At 36.2% G+C, this 19,886-nt stretch overlaps 1 protein-coding gene across 1 annotated transcript in view; it reads right to left on the bottom strand.

Annotated features, from left to right (window-relative positions):
- The window catches only part of LOC114505984 (desmoglein-1-like), a 39,829-nt gene extending 34,775 nt beyond the window's left edge, over positions 1 to 5,054 (bottom strand). Inside the window, exon 1 of the mRNA XM_028523551.2 lies at positions 4,926 to 5,054. Within this exon, the coding sequence (XP_028379352.1) occupies positions 4,926 to 4,970 (45 nt within the window). The 5' untranslated portion in view covers positions 4,971 to 5,054. The remainder of the gene's footprint in view (positions 1 to 4,925) is intronic.
- Positions 5,055 to 19,886: the final 14,832 nt, after the last annotated feature.

Genomic DNA, 19,886 nt, shown 5'->3' on the forward strand with positions numbered 1-19,886 from the left:
GGAGATATTTGGGGAAAAGGGGATGTGGATTTTGAAGGCAGAAGAAAAGGAGATTTTGATTTGAAACAGGAGGGGTGAGAAAGTACTTGCTGGAGGTATATGATGAGCAGGAGGGAAGCAGCAGAGAGAAAGGGCTTTGAAGACACAGGGTAAGGAAGAGTGAAATGATGGAGATTAAGTTGATTAGGACAGGGAAATTGAAGGACTTCACACTGGATGATCCAGACCTTGTCTCTAGGGTCGGGTTGTTTTCTGGTAATTAGGGGAGTGTTTGGATTCCAAAATAAGTTGGGAATATGTTCTGTGGAGGCAGTAAAAAGATTTACCTAGAGATAAATACAAGTGTAGTCAAGTGCACTGCGTACCTCTCAGGCTCTTGCCCCTGGATATGGGCATTGGGGTAAGTCACTTAGCCATTCTGTGCCACTGTTTCCCCATATGTATATGAGACTAAATAGCCTATTTTATCCAAAATGAATGGTATGAATAATTTGTTTCATGTGAGTCCTCAATATCTCTTCCCTCCATCTCTATTTTAGAAGCTATTCAACATTTTTTTTAAAAAGCAAAACATAACAACCATAGGATACAAAATTGCATGCCAATTTTAATGATTCTCTAATTATACTCATTTTTAGTTCTTTTCCTTTAATACTGAATTTTACATTTCTGTGCATTTCATTGGTTTTGAAAATAGTAATTTATAATTTCTATAAGGAAAACCTCTTGCATTTAATAAGTTTGAGGTGGTTTTCCAGTTCCCTGGCAGTTTTTGTTTAGTATCAAATTCTAAGATATTTACTTGTTATAAATATTACAAGAATTAACTTGAGACAAAGCTAAAATGTAATAATTTGCTTATTTAAAAAACTTTTATGTTTTCTTTCTGTTACTTGCACAAAAGCTATCAATCTGGAGTTGATTTGTCGATAGGTTGATTTCTCTTATTTGTTCATTGTTTTATTTATTTATTTGACAAATATACACTGAATGTGTATTGTGTGGATCCAAGGCTGGATTAAGACATTTAGGAGGCTTAAATGCTAAAAATATTACAGTAAGCCTTAGATAAAATGTAAGGTAAGTGTAATAGTACCTCATAAAAGTAAGTCTTAGGGAAACTCAACATGATGATTTCCATGTTTAATACCTTGACAATTTTTGAAGTGTGTAGAGGAAGGGAAATCTAAACTCTCCAAAAATTCCCTTTTGCTGAGCCTACACTCTGTGATTACACACATATTGAGCAATCTTGCATTGGTGTGATACACTATGAAATGTACAAAAGTGAATCAGACACAACCTGCCATCAAATAACTTATAGTCGAGTAGTTTTATGAGCAACAGACAGCCATTAATTGGTGGGGATGTGGTTTTTCCTTAGACAAGTGTAAAGGACTGAGCTCTATTCTCACACACCTGTTGAGGGCAGGATCAGCAATCAATGGCATTTAAACTACTTTGACCTGCTAAATCCATTCAAGGAACGTGCATGCCGAGCATCATCAGCAAGGGTAGATGATGACCCAGAATTCTGTAAGGGTGTTCCCTCACTGATGGGAGCAGAGTGAGCCTAACTGCATCATCAAGCATGCCTACTGCTTGCACGTTAGGCAATGTCTGTTAGGACATAGGGGTATTCAGCAACGATGTCCTTAAAGAATTCATGGTGAAGAAAGAGCTATCAGAAATTCAGTGCTCTGGGTATAGACAAGAGTGTTGTTTTTCTAGATTCATGAGCCCTGTTAAATAAGTGTGTCTTATCTTTTTGGGACCAAGCATTCAGGTTTATCAAGGCAGCACTTTTTAGTGGTTTAGGTTTTTCTAAAGTATAGATCAGGCATGACAAAGCATTCTTGCTCTGCAGAAACAAAAACCAATTAAATGATGATACCTGTGTACTGTCCCTTTTCATAAAGGTAAAAGAAGTTGCTGGTCATAAATGTGCCATGACATATGCAGTTAAGAGCCCCATGTAAATGGAAATGATTTTGCTTAAATAAAATTTATAAGTTTTATTGCACAGGTGAACAGAAATATTGCTTTCATTTTTTATAAAATATTTTACTGAAATACTAATATCTATAACATATAGCATTATACTATGTGCTCAAGAAATCATAAAGAATCCTCTTTTTTGCTTGTCTTCTGTTCAGTCTCTAGGAGTGAACACAGTTATGGGTATTTAAGATGTCCAGTTAAAATAAGTTTATAAACTTGTAATAGAGTATATGCAGGAGTGGAACAACATAGTTTATTGTCTTAATTTAAATAAATAATAGAATAATAAATAATACTACAGGAATAAATTTTGTGTTTAGCTTATTCACAATTGTAAACATGTTTTTGCACACAACTGTATTATTTTTTGTGTATTTTTGCCTGAGCATTGAGAAATAATCAGGTAAATTCCTGCTTAAAGACTAAATAATTTCAGCTAAGTCAAAATGTGGACTTAGTTTATCAGTTGGTCACAGGGCTTATTTTGAAAGGTAATATTACCCATGGAAAGAGAAGAAGCTAGGCTGGTATGATGTACTGAAGAAATTGGATCATTCTTGGTATTAGATAAAGATAAATTTATTTGAGTTCTTTGCTGCAGAAGTTTGCTTTTTAGAAAAAAAGCACCTTCAAAGTATGTTAATTGTACTCATTGGAACTGACAAAATTACAAATAAGTTTTAAAAATCATTAGAACTGTAAAACTTCTATTGGTTCCATTTGGCTTTCCCACAGCAACCATGACAGAGCTCATACCATTGTCACAAACATTCTCAGAGGCTTCTTGTGCTTGGTGTGTAGGTAATTTTGTTCTCTGGCCTAGAATACCAGTACTTTGCCCATATAATAGTTTCATGGAAACAAAAAATAAATGCAGAATCAATAACATTTACTTGGCTTGTTGTGCTATAACAGGTGTAAGCTATTTTCTGTCCAAAAGATTTGTCTAAGAAATGGAATAATCATGTGGTGATATTGGTCTCTGTAGGGGCATATTTTTCATTTTTATTCTCCCAGCTCTAACCCACTAATTTGAACAAGGCCTATACCTTCAGGATATTGAGCAGACTACACAACATATTTGCAAAGAGATGGCTGACAGCTCTCAAATGGATTTGCATTAAAGGTGCTATCAGTTTAAATGTCTTAAGTATATTCAAAATTGTCCAACTATGCTCCCTACTGTAGGTTTTCACTTAATACTTTGAGCAGACTATAAAGGCTTTGCATAAATATTTTTCTTTTCTCTTTCTTTACTTTTCTTTTTTCATTTTTTGTAAAAGCAAACATTCTCAGGGAGACTAATAGAAAGGTAACTGGAAGAGTCTTCTATAGTGGTAGTTAATTTTGAGAATAAAAAGTATTTTAAAGCAAAAGTGGACAGTATAACTCCTAAGTACATTTATCCAAATCATCTGGTAAAATCAGTAGTGAAAATAAATTATGATTTTCCAAATCTTAGAAACTGAAATGTTTAAAAAATGTTACAATAATGTGTAAAAGTGAAACATTTGAATTCACCATAGAATAAGTTCTTTGAGAAATAATATTCATAAGGCACATGGGAAACTTGTGATTGATTCCAAAGAAAAATATGGCAAAACAAACAAACAGGCAGACAAACAAACAAATTATCCACACAAAAATACCCATCCACTCAGAAAATAAGTACAAATGCCGAGAAACTTCTGTGCAAAGAAAGAAAGTTCGTTAAGGATACATGATTTTGATAAAATGATACATCTTACTGAAGAATGACTAATTGAAAGGTGGCTGTTTAAAGACGTTTTATAGGGTATAACTAATTAAAAACAATCATAAACAATCAAATAAGTATCTTATAGACTTGTGAATATACATAAGCATCTGAACAATCTTTAATCAACTGCAGCTCTAATAGGCCTTAATAGATCAAACTTATGTAAAATTAAAAATGAAAGTATTTTATTATTTCACAATGGACAAATAAATTCCCCCCTGTTCACACACACACTGCATGATGCTCATTAGCCCTGTCACATCCCAAGTTATGACATCCATTGGCCCCAAAGGTCCCTTAGAAAGTCCATGGAATAGAACTCGTGTTTAAAGGGCAACTTGGCTCTAAAGCTGCCAGCTTATTGATGCACATTTATAACTAAATCCACTGGTCATGACATGTCTTAATTAATGAATTGAATTAAAACTAACCAGCATACATTGAGTCAAAGATCTAGCTTGTTATTATAGAAACCCAACAATCCAGCTACAACTTAAGCAAGTAGAAACAAATATGAAGCACAGCACTACATGCATCCTGCAAAGACAGCAAAAGAATGAAAAATGTTTGGGTTGAAAGTCAGGACTTGTCTGTGATATTACCTTAAAAACCCAGCTGCAAAAGAGTATTTGAATGACAAAGTGCTATTAAAGAGTGAGATAACTACCCCAAATTCAATATTTTCCCTAAGTGATATAGCAATGACTTTGATATCAGAGATTTTATCTGATGAGTTCACACTGATGTATTAATATGATCTTGAGTCTTCAATTAAAGAGAGAAAAACTATTTAAAAATCTTGTTCATAAAATCACATTGTCATTAACATAAGTTTTTAATAGGTTTAGGTTAGAAATAACACTAAATAACATTGTCTAAAAAGTTATTTTTTGTCATCCTGGGCAGTGTGGATCAGTGGTTGAGCACCATCCAAGACCACAAAAGGTTGATGGTTGGATTCCCAGTCAGAGCACGTGCCTGGGTGGTGTGTTTGGTCCTGGGTCAGTGCACCTTTGAGAGGCAATGGACAGATGTTTCTCTGCCTCTCTTTCTCCCTCCCTTCCCCTCACTTTAAAAATTTTAAAAAATATATGTTTTTAAAAAAGTTCTCAGTTGTTGACAACAAAAGTGATCATGCAAGGTTTTTAACAGAATCCACACTTACCAGAAAAATGAACAGCACTGCGGCTATTCCAAAGCGCCAGTCCATCGCTGCTGGGTGCTCTTACATCCAGGACCAGGGGAGTGCTGTCTGTTTTCTGTTTTTTCTTTTCTCCTGATCAGCTGATGTCTGATTAAAACTTCTCAGTAGGTGTTCTACATGCAGGCTTTGAGGTGTTTCTGACTTTGTGGGAGGACTGATGGTACATATAACTAGTCTAGATCCCCACCCTAAAAACTCGGGCTGGTCTCTTGAAGATGCTTGACAAGATCATCCTTGCTCCCAGGTAAAAGATAGGGACACACCCATCTTCCAGCTGAAAGGCAGCTCTCTGTCGGAGATGGCATATTCACTCCTTTATAGAGGGTTTTCAGGCAGGCATTTAAAATGATCAGGAGTATAGAGAATAATGCAATTGATAGGGGTTTTTCTCCCTCTGCTCTATTTACAGGTTGTTTAACTTATACCCATATTAAAAGGCAAGTGGAGTCTGGATGTGACCTTATAGTATTCCAAGAGGATTATCTGGCCTATGCTCATAGCCAGACACTCAGGACACAGTAGAAAACTATAAACTTTCCATTTCAGGCTGTGTTAGGAAATATCTAAACATCTTCAAAGTTGCTCTTTATAAGACAGAAAACTTGCTAATGTTAAGAGAGAGGATTTTTAAAAAACATTAGTTCATATAAACAAACCTCTGATACTTATAATCATAAGGTCATCTGCATTTAAGGGACCGGCCTAAGTCCAGGGAAGTCCCTATTTTTGGTTCTAAATGATTATCTTTGTCCCCAACATTTCTCCTCTCTTTCAAGTTATGCCTTTTTCAAAGGCAGTAAAAAAAAGAGAAAGAAAATATCACTAAGTCAGATTAAAAGTAAACAACCAAAACCTTCAATTAAAATCCTGTTGATAATTTTTAAGATTAGGATCTTTGTCTGAAATACTAATGGACACACAGAAGCTGCTCTTCAGGTGAGGCGAGTTAAAAGTCAGTGACGATTCCCAAACACAGAGCCAAGAACCTGTATAGTGAGCCAATTAGAACATAGGGACGGCTGCCCACACATGCAAATGGGAAACCGAGCAACCCTGTTTGTGAAATAAATAGTGACTCCCACAAGGCAGGCAGCATTGACAGTGTTTTTGGGATATGTTCTCTTCACTTGTTAATGTCAAGTATAAATATTGTGTGTGGCAGGAAGTCTATGGGATTTGAACTAGCGGTCTGGAACAAAAGACCTATTGGATTGCATAAGAAGTTCATTTTAACCAAAAGGATGGTAAAAATGTCCTAGAAAGGAAGAATAATCTGAGGATCAGAGTTTCTACAGAATGCTGTCAATTCACTGCAGATATGTGACAAATAAGGTTACTCAGCCGAGGTTTGAATATTCATGCTATTCCTCATGGAGCTCAGAGGGAAGAGACAGGCTGCCTTATTTACTTGCAAGAAGTAAAAGTGCTTATAATTAGAATTGGTTGATATGACCAAATAAAATAAAAAGAGATGGTAAGGCCAAATTTCTGATTAGTGGAATAAGATAAAAAGTGAGTGTCACCCTATGACTTAGACTGAGCAGGAGGATGGCATGACCATGAATGACTGAAGACTCACTGGACGCCAGAGATGAAGGAACCTACTCTTGCAGCTTTTGAGTGCCAAGTGAGTGCTTTACTGACCTTGAATTCTGGGCATGGCACGAGGGTCTGCACAGGCCCCCTTCATCCAGAACCAACCTTGGCTCCACCCCTAACTCAAAGCTCTGCTCCAAAGATCCCAACACCTAGAGTGTTGGTAAAGCAGCAACCTCTCAGCTCCTTTGTGAGAGGGGATGTGGCAGACCCCACTGTTGCAGAGCAGCCTCTGTCTTGACTGGTCACGTGAGAAATCAAGCACAAATGGGAAAGGGAGATTCTGAATCACCATCCCTCCTCCTTCACCTCTTTCTCTGCTTTTTTCTCCTCCCTACTCATTTTAATGTCCTCAGGACTGTGCTATTGCAAAGTGCTGTGTGAGATGTGGAAATGTTCTCTCCCTGTGCTCTGCAATATACGGGTTAGCCACAAACCCTGTGGAGCATTTCAAAGTGGCTGCTATGACTGAGGAACTGAATTTTTAACTTAATTTCATTTTAGTTAATTTACATCTAAATAACCACATGTGGCCTGCAGTTACTATATTGCAGAATGCTTTTATCTGCTGACTTACTCTTTGTGCCAACTCTGTCTGTTCTTCATACATTCAACTGCTTTTCTCAACTAAGGTCATTTAAGCTTTGTTCCAGTTTTCAATCAGCACCTCTTGGTCCTCTTTTCTTTGTGCAGTCCTATTGTCTCGGTTGGTCCAGTCCTCTTTCCTGACTTTTGTTGATCCTATTCTCTAATGTTAATGACTTAAGATGCTTTAAGGCAATATAAACCTCTCTCATTTCTTTTTAAAAAGATTTTATTTAATTTTTTTTAGAGAGAGGAATGGAGCAAGAAAGAGAGGGAGAGAAACATTGATGTGTAGTTGCCTCTCATACACCCTTCCACTGGGAACCTGGCCTGCAACCCAGGCATGTGCCCTAGACTGGGAATTGAACCAGTGACCATTTGGTTCCCAGGCTGGCACTTGGTCCACTGAACTGCACTAGCCAGGGCTAAACATTGTTTATTAGGTGTGCCTTCACATATGTCCCAAAAGTTCTCACTCATTTCATGGAAATTTTATAAAATTTGTAGTGATTTTTCTGTTTGGAATTTCCCTGGTAAACTAACATATTTTCTCACAGGCATCAACCTTTTCCTGGGAAAGGATTTTCCTCTCCTTCACAAGGCACTGCAAACTCTCAAATGTCATCTCAAGTGTCTGCATTTCTACATTTGCTCACAGCCTGGGATACTGTGATGTCTTCCCAAAAGACAAAATAATCAGCATCTTTCACAGAAAGTGATGGATTCCAGTGATCTAGAATTTTTTGAGCCAAATAAAAGTAACTGACTGTCCCATTCCCTTTTATTTACACACACCCATAGCATGGATCATACACATGTATTTCCATGCATATGCTTTTGTATCATATGTGAATCTCTATATTTGTATGCACATTTTTTCTAATATCACATAAAAATAAAGAAGAAATTGAGGTAAATATGTTAAGAACAATATAAAGAGAAATTTTGGTATTTGTTCCTAGGACATGGATTGTTTCCAGTACTTATGCACATTGTTCAACAGCATAAAAAAGATCCAGTCAGAAATGAAGGATGCTAATTGAAATAACTAATTGAACAACTTATAGGGTAACAATATAGTGTGGATGAAGCTGAAAATCAAATCAATGATTTGGAACATAAGGAAGCGAAAACAACCAATCAGAACAACAAGAAGAAAAAAGAGTCCAAAAAATGAGGATAATATAAGCAGAATCTGGGACAACTTCTAGCAGTGTAGCCTTCACATCATAGGGATGCCAGAAGGAGAAGAGAAAAAGGAAGAAATTATAAATTTATTTAAAAAAATAATGAAAGAAAAGTTCCTTAATTTTGTGAAGGAAATAGACATGCAAGTATGGGAAGCAGAGAGAGTCATAAATAAGATGGATGCAAAGAGGCCCACTCCAAGACACATCATAAGTAAAATGCCAAAGGTTAAAGATAAAGAGAAGCTTGAAAGCAGAAAGAGAAAAGCAGTCAGTTAGCTACAGGGAAGTTCCCATAAGACTGTCAGCTGATTTCTCAAAAGAAACTTTGCAGGGTAAGGGATCAGCAAGAAATACTCAAAGTGATGACAAGCAGGGACCTAACAGCCAAGATTGCTCTACCTATTAAAGCTATCATTTAGAATCGAAGGTCAGGTGAAGAGCTTCCCAGACAAGAAAAAACTAAAGGATTTCATCATCACCAAACCATTATTATATGAAATGTTAAAGGGACTTAATTTAAGAAAAAGAAGATCAAAACTATGAACAGTAAAATGGCAATGAATATGTATCTACCAACAATTGAATCTAAAAACAAACTTAGCAAATAAGAAGAACAGAGACAGAATCATGGATATGGAGTGTTTTGATGGTAGCCAGATGGGAGGGGAGGAATGGGTGAAGAGATGAAGGGATTCAGAAGTATAAATAGGTAGCTACAGAGTAGCCATGGAGAAGTAAAATACAGTATAGGAAAGGAAGTATGCAAAGAACTTACACATAGGACCCATGGACATGCACAAGGGTGTGGGATTGCCTGAGGGAGTGGGGGAGGCTGGGTGGAAGGTGGCTGGGGGGAAAATCAGGAAAACTGTAATAGCATAATAATTAAAATGTAATTTAAAAAATAGATTATTCCTCAATGAGTCATATAAAAGTGTCTGTGTGTTGGGGGCTGCTGTTTGAGATTATAAGAGACTTTTAATATTTAATAATCAAATGCAATGTCTGATCTTTAACTAGATTTCTGATCAAAACAAAACAGCTATAGAAATAATTTTGGGGATATTTAAAGACATTTAAATATGGGCTGTTAAGGGGTTACTATCAATTTTATTAGTTTATGTAGTAATATGTCTTATTTTTAAAGATACATGCTTAATTATGTAGAGGCAAAATCTCATGATGACAGAAAGTTTCTTCATGGTAATAATATGGCAAAATATTAACAATTGTTAAATGTAAGAGATAGTATATGGATTTCTCTTTTTTATTTGACAATTTTCATAATAAATGTAGGAATATTGCACTAAAGGAGCAGTTGGCAAATTATACCCATGGGCTAAATGTAGCCCAAAGCCTCTTTCTTTCTTTCTATCTCCCCTTCCTGGTCCCCCTCCTCTCCTCTTCCCTCCATTCCTTTTCTTCGCTTTCCTTTCCCTTCCTTTCTTTCCTTCCTTAACAAAACCACACTCATATGCTACTATATTATCATGGCTGCTTTCCCATGATAAAAGCAGAGCTAAGTAATTATGACAGGGAGCATGTGGTTTGCCAAGCCTAAAACAATTACTCATCTGACCTGTATAGAAAAAGCAGGCTGACTCCTGGACCAGATGAGTTGATTACAATATATCATATGAAATATGACAAATGGGAAAAGTCTACAATATTGATCTAAAGAGTGTTCATAGAAATCTTATAGTTTTATATTTTCAGAGACTTTGTTCAATAGATTAGAATAATCTGCAGTCTAACTCTTCCTTCTTTCACACCAGATTTAAGGAAAATCTTAAATTTATTTTTCTATTTTTTTCTTTTTTTTAAATTTTATTTTAATCATTGTTCAAATACAGTTTTCTCCTTTTTACTCCCAATCCAGCCCCCCTCCCACCCCTCCCCACTTTCCTCCCATTACCACCCTCCCCTTAGTTTATGACTATGTGTCCTTTAAGTTTGTTCCCATGAACCCTTTCCACTGTCCCCTGAAATTCCCTCTACTCTCTTCTGTGGGCACTGTCAGCCTGACCTCTATTTCAGTGTCTTTGGTTATATTTTGCTTGTTTCTTTGTTTTGTTATTTAGGTTCCTGTTAAAAGTGATATCATATGGTATTTGTCTTTCACTGCCTGGCTTGTTTCACTTAGCATAATGTTTTCTAGCTCCATCCACACTGTTGCAAAGGGTGGGAGCTCCTTCTTTCTTTCTGCTGCATAGAATTCCATTGTGTAAATGTACCATAGTTTTTTGATCTATTCATTTACTGATGGGCATTATTTTTCTCTAATCATTTCTAGAATGTGTTAAACCATGTCACATCTTGAAATCTCTACAAAAAGAATATTCTTAAGTGAGGAATGCCTCAAATGATTTTGAGAACATTGGAGTCTCTTTAAATACTTAAATATTTTATAATAAAGTAAGAGAAATGAAAGAGACTAACTTACTATTGTCTGTTTCTTTAAAAAATGAAAAAATAATTTTAATTGAGCATCCTTTGCAAGTTCATTACTGTGATAGATGCAATGGAACATTCAAAAGAAATTTGAACTCTGCCCTTAAAGATGTAACACTGTAGCACAAACATACTGAGATAGAAGTATTGCTACTCCCTCTGTACGACTTCCCTACTCACACATCTATGTGTATCTGCTAACCTGCCAGTGATTGTAAGTGCGAGTTAAGTTCTTCCTTTTACTTAAAATAAATTAGCATCAGTTCAGTTCTACAATATTATTTTCTTTGGCTGACTTTATGCCTTGTACTGTGCTAGGGACGGGAGTTATAAACATTGATGCATCCTGGCCCTTGCCCTCAAGTGGTTCCAGGTTAGCTGAATAAGAAAGACAACAGATTTTTTTCCCCCAACTTGCTAACTGGAAGCATGCATGGAGTGCTTTGGGAACCCTCAGTCCAGTGTTGTTGGAGGTGACATTAAACAAATTTTATACAGCAGATCTTCAGATAAAGTAAAAATAAAGTCATTTCACCATCATTTCATTAATGACGAGGAGATGCTATAGAAACTTTACTCTTGTTTATACAGTTAGCTTATGGTAAAATTCATTTTGTTATACATCATCTCCCTTAAGGTTGCAGAACCTATTAATGGTGTTAAGTGAGGACTTACTCTACTGTGGAAGGCTACACCTTTATGACATGATAAAATTGATTTCTGAAATGCTCAATTTCTTCTTTTCTTTGCTGCTTACCTAAATCAACCCACATTATACTTTCAAATTTATGTCTTATTTTGTCTCAACTTTGGCTTTCTGTCTCTGTTTCTGCTGCTATAGATCTGCTCGTGCTCCCCTCCACCTGGTGTTGCTGTGCCACACTTCTAATTGCACCTCTCACTCTTCCCTCCAAATCTGTTTTGTGTTCATTGTCCAGAGTAGTGTTTCTGAAACATTGCTTTCCATGTATCATGCCTCTTCTCAAGAAACCACAGTAACTCCATATTTCCTCCCAGGTCAAAATATCTTTATATTTCAGCTTCTATATCCTCAAGTTATTTACTATATCTGGTGGTGGGGGGGGAATGAAATCACCTCCACATTCTTAAGATTTTCTGCCATTGGTTCTCACTTTTAAAGAGTTTGCTTTTATGATGATGATACCAACATGATTTAGGGTAAGATATTAGTTGGTATTTGTCTAGAATATTTATTATTTAAGTGTATTTATAGTCTATGAACAAGTAAAATTTTTACTTTACCATGTTGTTGAGTGCATTTTTAAAAAATAAATTCCACCTTCATTTCTTTTTTGAGCCTTAATAGGGATTGCTCTAGTTGACAGCAGCGATAACAATATGTAACAGAAGTTTCTCTCTTTACAAAGGCTATAATCTTGATTGGATCCTAAAGGGGTGATTAATCTCTGCTATAGGCACATTGATGTATGTGCTGTAGGAAAAGCCTATACTGTTTTATGAGCCCATAAAAAGGGAAATAATTTCCACATTATGTACATTAGAGACCACTCCATGGAAAAGGTAGCTTTGAAATTTTAAGGATGACTGCATTCTCAATAAATGAAGATATACATGAAAAAGAAGGCAGAAAGAAATATGTTCTTTTTTTCATGTCAAAAGGGAGTCAGATTGGATCTAAGTGTAAGATTTGTAAGAGGTAGCAGTGCTGATGAGTTAACACAATGTGGAGGACTTTGAATGCCCTCCTGAGGAATTTGGATGGTATTCTATACTAGACAAATAACCACTGTGGGCTTCATAGCAAGGTACAACCTAGTTAAAGTTGTGTTTGAAGAATTTTTCCTGGAAACTTTTTGATAAATTGAGAGAGAAGAGACACTAGGGAGAGAAAGATGAATTTGGAGACCAATTGAAATTGTTTCTAGGAATGTAAAGTGGTCCGATGTTAGAAAGTTTAATTATAATATTTAACCCTTATAACAACTAAAATTTAAAAATAGCTGCTGTAGGTTTTTTTAAAAGCATGATAGCATACTTAGAAGACCCTGTAGGCTCCATCAAAAACTACTTGACTTAACAAGTGAAATTGACAAAATAGTGGGATACAAAGTCAATATTCAGAAATCAATGACATTTTTGTACACCAACAATGAAATATCAGAAAGAGAAACTAAGAAAAAAAATCCCATTTACTATAGCAACAAGAAAAAAAAAAGTACCTAGGAATAAATTTAACCCAGGAAGTAAGAGACTGTACTGAGAAAGTATGGAACACTGAAGAAAGAAATTGAAGCAGATTCAGATAAATGGAAGCATATGCCATTCATGGATTAGAAGAATTAACATAATTAAAATGTGCATACTTCTTGAAGAAATCTATAGATTTGATGCAATTCCTATTAAAATACCAACTGTATATTTCACAGATCTAAAACAAATACTTCAAAAATTTATATGGAACTAAAAAAGACCCCAAATAGCCTCAGCAACTTGAGAAAGAAGAACAAAGTAAGAGATCACAATACCTGATATCAAACTATATTACAAGGCCACTGTAACCAAAACAGTCTGGTACTGGTATAAGAACAAACACATAGATCAGTGGAACAGGATAGAAAGCCCAGAAATAAACCCATGTCTCTGTGGTAAATTACTATTTGACAAAGGGGGCATGAGCGTACAATGGGGTAAGAATGGCCTCTTCAACAAATGGTGTTGGGAGGTCTGGACTAGTACATGTAAAAAAAAATGAAACTAGAACACCAACTTACACCTTATACCTGAATAAACTCAAAATGGATAAAAAAAACTTAACTGTAATACCATACATTTCCTTGAGAAAAACAAATGCAATAAAATGCAGATATGCAGATATTCCAAGCAACAATATTTTCACTGATACATTCTTTAGGGCAAGGGAAATACGGGGAAAAAATGGGACTACATGAAATTAAAAAAACTTCTGCACAGCTAAGAAACCATGATCAAAATGAAAAAGAAACCAACTGTATGGGAGAACCTATTTGCCAATGATACAATGGACAAGGGTTTAATCTCCAAAATATAAAAAGAACTCATATGACTCAACACCAGGATGACAGACAATCAATTAAAAAATAGGCAAAGGACCTGAATAAATACTTTTCCAAGGAGGACATATAAATGGCCCATAGACATATAAAAAGATGCTCAATATCACTAGCCATCAGAGAGATGCAAATTAAAACCACAATGAGATATTACCTTATACCTGTCTGAATGGCTATCATCAATAAATCAACAAACAACAAGTACTAGTAAGGAGTTAGAGAAAAGGGAACTCTAGTGCACTGTTGGTGGGAATGCAGAGTTGTGCAACCACTGTGGAAAACCCTATGGAATTTCTTCAAACTCTTAAGAATGGAACTGCCTTTGACCCAGAAATTCCATTGCTGGGAATATATCCTGAGAATCCCTAACACCAATTCAAAAGAACTTATGCACCCTTATGTTCATAGTAGCACTACATACAAGGGCCAAGTATTAGAAACAGCCTAAGGGCCAAGTATTAGAAACAGCCTAAGTGTCCATCAGTAGATGAATGGAATAAAAAACTGTGGTACATTTACACAATGGAATACTATGCAGCAGAAAGACAAAATGAATTCCTACCCTTTGTGATGACATGGATGGAAATGGAGACTATTATGCTAAGTGAGATAAGCCAGTTGGCGTAAGACAGATACCATATAATCTCACTTATGAGAGGAATCTAATGAACAAAATAAACTAACGGGCATAACAGAACCAGAGACATGAAAACATGGAACAACTGACAGCTGCCAAAAAAAAAAAAAAGGAGGCAAGGGGTAGGCAGGGAGACAATGCCAGAAAGAATGGGAAGGGATTAGTCAAAAAGCATGTATGAGTGACCATGGACATGGACAGCAGTGTGGGGATTGACTGTGGGAGCAGGGGTGGGCTGGGCAGAGGAGGGTAAAGGGAAAGAAATAGGGACAACTGTAATAGAATAAACAAGCTAAAAATAAAAAGCTTGATATGCTTTATCACATGCTTTTAATCAAAAGAATATAATATAAATGAAATATAAAAGATGGTCACTAACTTGATAAAAATGATGTATCATATAAAAATCTACCATTATGTTTAGTGTGAAATGAAAAACACATTTTTATTACAATCAAGAGAAAGATCCCACTATTGTATTATTCATTTTCTGGAAGTATAACCAAATACAAATATTGAAATATATTAAAAATTATGAATATTCACAGGTCACAAATTTTTCTACATGGGAATTCCAAGAGATCAATTTAAAAATATTACAAATGGGACTGCTGGCCAAGATGGAGGTGTAGGTAGACACACTTTGCCTCTTCACACAACCAAATGAAGGACAACAACAAATTAAAAAAACAAAACAAAACAATCAGAACTGACAGAAAATAGAACTGTATGAATTCTGACAACCAAGGAGTTAAAGAAGAAACATTCATCTGGACTGGTAGGAGGGGTGGAGATGGACAGCTGGGCACAGAGCTCAAGGCAAGGTACTATCTGGTGGAGGAGATGGTCCCATATTTGTGTGCAGATAACCCAGGAGAAACAACTGGGGAGTGAGATAGACTGAGCAACCCAGGGTTCCAGCATGGGGAAATAAAGCCTCAAAATACCAATTGAAAACACCTGGGGGGGTTGAGGTCCAGGAGAAACTCCCAGCCTCACAGGAGTTTGTTGGAGAGATCCACGGGGTCCTAGAATGTACACTAACCCACCCACCCAGGGAACGAGCACCAAAAGGGCTCAACTTGCTTGTGGATACTGGAGAAAGTGACTGAAAACCTGCAGAGAGCAGAGCAAGTGGCACTGTTCCCTCTCGACCCCCCCCCCCCATACAGTGTCACAACAGAGTGATGTGGGTTGTCCCACACTGGTGAACACCTAAGGCTCCACCCCTTACTAAGCAATAGGCTCCTGAGACAAAAAAAATAGTCAAAATGAAAGAACAGATAAAAGCTCCAGAAAAAAATATAACTAAACAACAAACAGATAGCCAACCTATCAGATACACAGTTCAAAATACTGGTAATTATGGTGCTCACAGAATTGGTTGAGTATGGTCGCAAAACAAAGGAAAAAGTGAAGGCTATGAAAAGTGAAATAAAGGAAAATGTACAGGGAACCAACAATGAAGGGAAGGAAACTGGGATTCAAATCAATGATTTGGAGCAGAAGGAAGAAATAAACATTCAATCAGAACAGAATGAAGAAATAAGAATTCAAAAAAATGAGGACAGGCTTAGTAGTAACCTCCAGGACAATTTTAAACATTCCAACATCTGAATCATAAGGGTGCCAGAAGGAGAAGAGGAAGAGCAAGAAATTAAAAACTTATTTGAAAAAATAAGAAAGGAGAACTTCCCCAACCTGGTGAAAGAAACAGACTTCCAGGCAGTCCAGGAAGCCCAGAGAGTCCAAAAGAGATTGGACCCAAGGAGGAACATACCAAGGCACATCGTAATTACATTACCATAGACTGAAGATAAAGAGAATTCTTAAAAGCAGCAAGAGGAAAGGAGACAGTTACCTATAGAGGAGTTCCCATAAGACTATCAGCTGATTTCTCAAAAGAAATCTTGCAGGCAAGAAGGGGCTGGAAAAAAGTATTTGAAGTCATGAAAGGCAAGGACTTACATCCAAGATAACTCTATGCAGCAAAGCTATCATTTAGAATGAAAGGGCTGATAAAGTGCTTCCCAGATAAGATAAATTTTAAAAAGTTCATCATTGCCAAGCTCTTATGTATGAAATGTTAAAGGGACTTACCTAAAAAATGGAAGATCAAAAATATGAACAGTAAAATGACAACAAACTCACAACTATCAACAACTGAACCTAAAAAAGAAACGCAAAACAAAAACAAACTAAGCAAACAATGAGAACAGAATCACAGAAATGGAGATCACATGGAGGGTTATGAGTGGGGAGGTGGAGGAGGAAGAATGGGGAAAAAGGTACAGGGAAGAAGAAGCATAATTGGTAGGTACAAAACAGACAGGGGGAAGTTAAGAGTAGTATAGGAAATGGAGAAGCCAAAACACTTATATGTATAGCCCATGGACAATGAACTGGGGGGGCGGGGCGGGCGAGAATCCTGGAGGGAAGAGGAGTACCAGGCAGAAGACAATAAATGGGAGAGAAAATGGGACAACTGTAATAGCATGATGAATAAAATATACTAAAAAAATTGCAAAGTGGAGGATATCACTTAGGAGAGCAGGAAGAAAAGACATGAAATTAACTGAAGAGACAATTTGCATACTTACCTTTGTTTGGGAAAAGAAGAGAAAAGTCAGCAAAACAGCCAGAAAAAAAGTCCTTCAAAGAAGTGGTAGAACCAGTTTGGACCAATGTAATTTACATCAAAGGAAGAATGTTGAGGTGAACAGGTTCCAAAACAGTCCTGAAGACAGGAGGAAAACAAAAAAAAAAAGTGCAACGTTCTCCTGATTTCCCCCACAATCTGGCTCTTACTTTCTGTCTCTTTGCAGACATATTCTTCTCTAGCACTCATTCGATGCACCGTTTCATTGTATGCATGCCCTGCATCTACACCCCTCTTCCCTGTCTGCAGTCTCTCATTGGTCTCATGCAAGAACAACCTGCAAGTGGATCTGTCTAGTCCAGGCTCACTTTATTCTGAACTCTGGACCTCCACATCCAAATCCAAAGCCTGCCTGAAATCTCCTCTTGAAAGTTTCAATTATAGTTCAAATTCAACATGCTGAAAATTTATGTTCTTAGAAAATTTATGTTCTTATTGCCTTTGACCAGGCAATAAGACTGCCCATCTATCTAGTTGTGTAAGTCAGAAACTCAAGGGATATTGTCTATACATTTTCCCTTACCCTTACATTTCCAATCCAGCACCAAGTTTTATTAATTTTACATCTGAAACATCTCTCTCAAATAATTTCCTTTTCTCCATCTGACAATCATTGTCTTTGCCAAGTGCTTTTTGTGCCTCACCTGGATTGCTACTGTTAACTTCCTAAAAGACCTGCATCTGTTCTGGCCAGTCTCTAATCTGTCTACTATAGTAGTGATAGAAAAAGTATTCCCAAGAGCAAACCAAAGCATATCATCTCCTTAAATATACTCTCATTGTCTTTTAAACAAAAACAGGAACAAAAATCAGGGTCCTTGTAAATCTTCTTTTTTTGCGATTATCATAGTTGCAAGTTTACCTGTATATTATGTTGCTATCACTCTCTGTCCTCACCTCTAGAATGTGATGTCCATGAGGATAAGAACCATATCTTTTAAAAATCCAAATTGTATTCCTGACACCTAACACTTGATAGTGTCAATAAATATTTTTGAATTAATAAAAAAAGAAATGAAAGCAACATGGAGTTTCAGGAAGAAAATGTGTCGTCTAAGAGAATAAGGCCACAAATTTTGAAAATGGATGATGATTAATGAATTCTAGAGATACCTAGGCTACTGTTAAGTGGGTATTGACAAGAGTAAGACAAAGAGGAGTTTGCTTTAGAAAAGAGAAAAATGAGGACTAGGTCCCCTGAGTGATTAATTCTGAAGAAATGCAGGATATAAATGTCTAGAGGTCTGAATGATGTCAGAGACATTTATTAGAAGTAAAAGAATAAGATTTCTGGGAGCAGAGCTGGTTGTTGTCCTAAAACATTTGTGTTACAATTTAAATGTTAGAAGTGGAACAGTTTCTCAAGGCTTAGTGTGTGGCCATAGGAACTGTCATTTATAACAGTGTGATTCGTATTGTAGATATTATGAACAGGCTTCCTGAGAAGTTAAAACTTCTTGAAGTTGGGAAATATGTCTTCTTCCCTGTGCTTCCCTGGCGTTGCTTGGGACCCTTTATACACACAATAAATATTTTAAGTCCTATTGAATCAAAGGCCCATTTTCCAGGAATTCTGCCACCTTAGTTTTTATAGCATGTTTCTAATCTCCATGTCCGTAGAAACTCTCTTTCATCCCAACTTTTGAAAAACAATTAGTATTAGTTGCATTTAGTTCTTCATCACTTGATCTCAAACAGTGATTTGTTTATTTTTTATTATTGAGTATTTCAAGAATAAATTTGTGGTTGTTATCAGTGAGTAGGATATATCTTTCAGCAATTATGACACAGTTACAATGAGAAACCTGGCAACAGGTTTTTAAGACATGTTTCTGTTTCTTGGGAGGATTTTCTAGCACAAGCAACTGCAAACATCATCAAAATTCCATGATATAATCAACCTGGTACTATGAAAAGCTGATGACTGACTTCTGGAACTGCACATGCAAGTAGTCAAGGGTGTATATTATATGTCATAGAATCAGATGGACTTAAACTCAGGGAAAAGAACACTCAGTAAAATCTGCATATATTCAGGGATATTAATTGAGAAGTGTAAGAGAAATGCCCAATTCTATTAGGAATCTTGTATCAATATTATATCATCAACTTTTATTTCAGACTAATTGCATCAAAGAGTAACAACAGGAACTTAATAAAAGTTTCACCATCAAAAATACTTACGTTCAGAAATATTAAATTTGATGATAATCAATGCTTTGCATAATAAAACATAATGGAAAACTTTTTCACAGTGTTTTTAAAATGTCAATTTTTAGGCCTTATTTACACTTACCAAAGCCACATTTTTATAGTATGTCTTCCAGAAAGCTATATTATTAGTAAGTGCCAAAAGTGGATTAGATATAATAAAGGTTGAGAATCTCTGAAACATAGGCTTAGTTAATAAGATTTTATTCCTAAATTGTCTTGATGACTATATCACAACTATTACAGAACAAGCAAGGACACAGTGATCCTGGAGGTATCGTATTATTTATTTAAGTGATTTATGCCAGTTTCTGACATTTTCAGCAATGGCGAACAACCTGAGTATTTCCGTTAATCTGGAGACATTGCTTGGCATAGAGGGAAAGGAGCAAACTTTGAAGTCAGAGAAACAGTTTAAATTCTGGATCTTCTACTGCATGGCCTTGACTCAACCAATCACTGTCCCTGTGTTTCAGTTTTTTCATTTGAAAAATGGAGATAATGATATCTGTTTAGTATCAA

Source organism: Phyllostomus discolor, chromosome 9 (genome assembly GCF_004126475.2).
Source record: "Phyllostomus discolor isolate MPI-MPIP mPhyDis1 chromosome 9, mPhyDis1.pri.v3, whole genome shotgun sequence".
Taxonomy (NCBI): Eukaryota; Metazoa; Chordata; class Mammalia; order Chiroptera; family Phyllostomidae; genus Phyllostomus; species Phyllostomus discolor.